At 37.9% G+C, this 5,808-nt stretch overlaps 1 protein-coding gene across 1 annotated transcript in view; it reads right to left on the bottom strand.

Moving 5' to 3' along the window:
- LOC119408704 (kelch-like protein 4) overlaps positions 1 to 5,808 on the bottom strand; it is a 13,346-nt gene that overhangs the window by 6,777 nt on the left and 761 nt on the right. The window contains exons 2-4 of the mRNA XM_037675546.1: positions 5,359 to 5,495; positions 3,977 to 4,173; positions 97 to 309 (exon numbers count right to left, since the gene is read on the bottom strand). Coding sequence (XP_037531474.1) covers positions 97 to 309; positions 3,977 to 4,173; positions 5,359 to 5,495 — 547 coding nt within the window. The remainder of the gene's footprint in view (positions 1 to 96; positions 310 to 3,976; positions 4,174 to 5,358; positions 5,496 to 5,808) is intronic.

Here is a 5,808-nt window from a genome sequence, read left to right as displayed (position 1 = left end):
ATATGTATGCATGTTTGTATATATTTTTTCACATTATGTTCATACTGAAGTAGATTAAATATAAAACTTGCAGTTTATATTCTTCAATTCTCTCACCTGTGGAGGAAGAAGAGGGAGTCGGATGTAAGCGAGGAGCACCCCGAGGTCCTTTTGTCGATGCTGGACATCGTACCTCACCCACATCATCAAAGCTTGGAAAATCGTCTCTTCGTCGGGAACATTGATGTCATCACTGGAGAGCAGCTTAACAATCTCCGCCGTGGGGAGCAGAAGAAACTCCTGATTCTGTATGACCTCCAGGAAGTGTTCCTGGAACAGAAAGGAGACACAGAGGAGACAGATAATCATCAGTTATTAGAGGAAATGCACTCTGTGCCGCTTTGTGTGCGTGCATGTGTGTGTCTGTCTCCGTTTGGACGAAGTGGCACAAGGACAGGGAGGTGAAGAAAAATGAGTAAAAGAAGTAAGATGGTGGGCATTAGCCTCTATCTTCAGGAACTGACACACAATTAAATGTTTCCTATATAAATATATATATATATATATATATATATATATATATATATATATATATATTAAATGGAATATATATGATACAGTTAACTGTTTCATAATGGACATTAAAAGCATTGATCCAAATTTACAAAGTACAAATCTATTCAACATGAGACGTACTTTAAAAAGCCCTTATTGAAAAGCTAATAAGGCTTTTGTTTTGCTACTAATCATACATGATACCTTTAAGCCCTTCTAAGCCTTTTAATGAGAAACAGCCGGTTCATGTTAACTATTGCAGTTTCTCGAATGCTGTGTCCAGCTCGGATTTTTGTGAAAGCTGTTTTCTGTTGCCTCTCTAAAGATTAATCTTCCACTTGTTGGCCAGAGGCCCAGCCGATAAGACGGCGCTGCACGGCTACATCCTCAAGGCCTTTGTCTCTGGGCTCTTCCATTAGAGATGATGTACTGCATGAAATCTACCTTGGATCCATAGCATGTCCAACATTTAAACAGTGGGGAGACAGAGAGCAATCATTTTGCCTTGTTTACTCTGAACGAGGCAGCTGAGCTTTGATTACCAAGCCGCAGCAGTAACTTTGGGTTCACGACGAACTGGAAGCTCTTAACTTGCAAAAAGAGAAACAATAAAACTACAATGAGACTATTGATCATCAACTTGTAACAAATTACACTGTCTTGATCCAATCTTTATGAAAGCAGGTTTAAGAGCTTAATTCAAAGGGTTTTAATGAAATGGGGAACATGTATCGATTGGTGGTGGTTAAGCTGAGGTGGAAAGTTCATCCAACTCTTTGGCAATTATTTCACTTTGTTATGGCCACTGGTTTTGAACAGTTGGGAGCAAAACTGAAAACTAAGCAGAGTCTTTTGTAGGCTGTTTAGAAGGTCTAGTTTTTTAGCATAGTTGTTGCAAGAAATAAAACAGCACAATGCGACTTTAAACTATTTGTCCTATCATAAGTCCCCCATTTATTTGTCCTTTAACTATGTATGTCCAGGAATATTTGGGGTCACAAGTCTTTGCCACTGTTAATCTGGGGTCAGAAGGTTTATGAACCCCTGTAATAAGCCTTTACATCCCAGTCAACTTTACATTTCACAGTTATATCAGCAGAAGCATCTATGCCTGGAGAGCCCCTGGCTGTACAGGAAATACTACTGCTAGCTGCCCTGATGCAAGCTCAATAATCCAAGTATTATGAATCTAACAAGGTTGAGTCAGGTCCTCTGGACGGATTCTTCTTTGTTGAAACGTTTTGTCTTTTATTAAAAAAAACTTCTTCAGTCTGAGGATCTGCAACAAACAGTCTTATAAGCAACACCTTCTCATACTGGATCAACCAGTTTGCTGTTGACAACTAAAACTAAACTTGACAGCTGGCTACTGCTAGCTGTTGTTGCTGCTGCTGTTTGACCTTGCAACAAGAAAAAAACTATTGGGATCTATGTAAAGAACTGTACAGTAGTCCCTCGGTTATCACGGGGGATACGTACCCTGAAGCCCCGTGAGAAGTGAAAAACCACAAAGTAGGAATAGTAGTACAAGTAGTAAGTAGTATTTTATTTATATATATATATATATATATATATATATATATATATATATATATATATATATATATATATATATATATAAAGGCATTTTAAACCTTTCCCACACTCTTGCAATATTCTAAACAATGTTTCTAAACGCTCTAAAAGAGCACAGCATGTCATTTCAGCTCTCTGCCATTTGCCAGGGCGCTTGGCCACACCCACTTCACTGCAGAGAGACCATGACATGCTGCAGGAGGACGTTTCTCCTTCAGCTGTTGATTGCATACAATTGCAGAAAGAGGGTGTTTCTTGTGTGGGCTGCACACAGGTGCACCAGGTGCTAAATAATTTTAAATAATTTATTTTAAATAAAAAATTTTGTGCCGATCGCGTGGCTCATCCATCAATCAGCCAGTTGTGTGTCATGTCCAATCTTGCTTTGAAAAACCGCGATAAAGCGAGTCCGCGAAAACCGAACCGCGAAGTAGCGAGGGACTACTGTCATTCAAAACTGAGAACAATTTAAAAGTTTTTTTTTCAGGTTCACATGAATTACAACGAAATTGTTTAGACCAAAATGGCTGCGCTCCACTTTGGTTTTCCCCCTCCCAGAGTAGCCATTAAGTCCAAAGTGAGTTTTGTTTATCTAGACTGAGGCCATTCAAATACTTATCTACAACAGGTAAGATGCCATTTGTTCTTAACCTTGCCACAGGACTCAACTTTAAAAAAAAATACTAACTAAGCCTACTACCACAACTATTTTCTAAGACTTTTTGATCGCTATTTGCTTCAACTTAAGAATATGTTGCTGTGATTCTCTTAAAAAAAGCAGGTTATAATTAGGAAAACACTATTTTTCGGTATGCACTGTACCATTAAAAATGTAAAAGGATGTTAGCAAATGGACCACCATGCTCAAACAGTGAAACCAAGCTTGTTTGAACAGGACTCGGTCCACTCGGAACACAGCGGATGGAGTAACCAGGAAGTCTACAGCCATCCCTGCTCATTATTTAACTGATTGAACAGGAAGCCGGCCCTCTTGTGCAGTTTAATGATTAGATTAACCTCCTGGTCCAGGATGGAGGCTGTGATGTACATTGGATGAACAGATGTCCTTTAGGAGATAACGCCTGCCTTGCGCTGTCACTTCAGCATGACTGAGAAAAACACGATCTGACAAATAATGTGGTGAATCTTAATCCAGTGCAAATATCCATCGCAGAAAAAAAAATGAGATTGCACGTAAGGCAGTGCACTAATCAATGTGCAGCAGTTGTGCTGTGTCTTCTGACAGCATAAATTACATGAAGTGAAAGCATGAAATTATTCCATTTCCATTCTATCCAAATACCATCACCTCTGCTGAAATTGGAAGATAAAAACAACCAAGGTGCCGGTTTTTTTTTTTATTCCCTCACAGTTTATGATGGAATATTTAAATTAGTTCATCTAAAAACAAATAACTGTCTAAAAATGCATGTTATTACCACCCAAAAGGCAGGTGATAATGTTTTTTTGCCAATATGTGTTCATTTTTTGTTGTGTTAGCAAAATTTCACATCATATCTCATACAATTTTGCACATATTGAAGGAAAATTTGGTGTTGTTGTCGATGAAAGTAATTCCCAGCACACACTCCGAGCGCTAACAGTTTGCTTGAGATCTCACAAAATTGCTTGAGATCACCTTGTTTTCAAGCTGAAAATTACTTCTTAACATTTAATAAATGGAAAACAGTAACTCCGGTGTGGATGACTTTCACGTTAACACAAAAACAGAGTGTTTTAAAAATATGTATTGTTGCTTGTATGGTTTGGTTGTGGATGCCAGTGTGCATTCATGCAGCACAGAACACACAGAGCCTTATTACAAAGTAAATAATTTAGCCCACCACTGAGTCGTTCACTGTCCTACCATGGTGTAATTATGAGCCACGTTCAGCAGGTCCACACAGCCCTGGGCGTCTGCGAACGATCGTATTCCCAGGCAGTTGGATGGATGAAGCTGTTTCATGAGGAAGCTGCAGCAAACCTGGATAACTTGTGAAAGCTGGAGGAGGCATGCTGCTGCCAATAAACTCTCGATGGTTTCTTCTTTCAGCTCAAGGACACCTGGAATGCATTACAACAACAACAAAAAAAGGAAATACAGCTAAAACAGCGAAGTTGTTTAAACTAAACTAGAGAACTTTTATTTTCTGCAAAACATCAGTGTGAATTCTGATAACTCAAGAGTTGTTAAAGCTAAACAGAAGCTACAAGTTAAAATTACAAAAGGCTAAGTAAAAAAAACAAGCGTAGCAAAGCACCAGTGAAAAGCTAAAAGTGGCAAAAGGCTAATTAAAAGTATGAAATGTCTATTTAAAAGCTAGCAGTAGCAATAAGCTAAAAATGTAAAAGGCTAGCTAAAAGCAGTAAAATTGTAGCTAGAAGCTAACATAGCAAAAGGCTTACTAAATTTAGCAAAAATATAACTAAAATTAGTAAAAAGCTAGCTGGAATTGAAATGTTGTAAAAAAAAAAAAAATAGGTAAGAGGTCATTTAGGTAAAAGACTAATTAAAAGCAACAAAAAGCTAGCTAGAAGCCAGAAGTGGCTAGTTAAAAGCTAAAAATATGTTTTCAAATAAATTAAATATTTTGAAAACAATAAAAGTTACGAAAAAAAAAACACAGAACCCATTTCTTGAATAAGCTACACATTTCTGCTGTATTTTTAATCAAAATGAGCACAAAGTATTCATGAGTAGTTAGAGGGGAAAAAAGAGGAAGTGAATCAACTTTCACTCAATAAAATTCTATTCAGTTTATTTATAGCAACAAGTCACAACAGAAGTCGCCTCAGGGCACTGCACAGAAGCATTCATATATATAAAAAAATAATTTAACATTAATTATCTGAGGAGCAGACTGCTTTGAGTTTAACTTCATCGTAGACTCTCATTCTGAGCAAGCATGAAGGCGACAGTGGAAAGGAAAAACTCCCTTTTGAGGAAGAAACCTTTAGCAGAACCAGGCTCAAAAAGGCAAAACTGTTCTGTCTCAGACCTTTAGTTACATTTTACTTTTGAAGCTTTAACAACCAGTCTCGAGATGCTGAATGTTCTACTTCAAAAACTCAGTAGGGGCTTTAACACGTGGCCGTTGGCCAGCTAAAATATTGTGATTTTAAGTTGAAGGGCTGCCCACTCAGTCAGCCCAAAGATGAATCGTTTTATTGATCCATTTTAATCACACAGGAGCACAAAGATCCTGCGCTGACTTACAAAAGTCTGTGCATTTCTTTACAGGCACTCACCCGTGTAGGCGAAATGAACCAGGGACCTGAGGGCCTCAGGATCCACTCCCTCCATCTTTATCTCCTCTTGCTTGGCCTCCCTCACGTCGCTGGTGAACATGGCAGCAAAGTAGTCTGAAACAGCACTTAGGACTAGTCTGCCATAAAGAGGGAGGGGAATAACAGATTAAAAATATGCTCTTTTCATCTTTATTGAGCCATGTAGATGAGATGGTTTTCAGATTGATTTAAAAAGAAATGTATCTTTGCACTTGAAAAACATGCAGTTTTTGCTGTTTATTTTATCAAATTGTAAAAGAGTAAATATGCCATGTAGCTGCCATATTTCTGTCTGCACTGCTGATTGAAGGGTTTTGTATTTGTTACATCGCCATAAGCAAAACAGCTATTCAAAGTCTGTCACATGATCTTATTTATTAGTACTATTCAAATTATATAAGAAAAGAGGAA

This window comes from Nematolebias whitei, chromosome 4, assembly GCF_014905685.2.
Source record: "Nematolebias whitei isolate Nwh7 chromosome 4, NemWhi1, whole genome shotgun sequence".
NCBI classification, from domain to species: Eukaryota; Metazoa; Chordata; class Actinopteri; order Cyprinodontiformes; family Rivulidae; genus Nematolebias; species Nematolebias whitei.
This window is presented reverse-complemented; position numbering and strand designations above follow the sequence as displayed.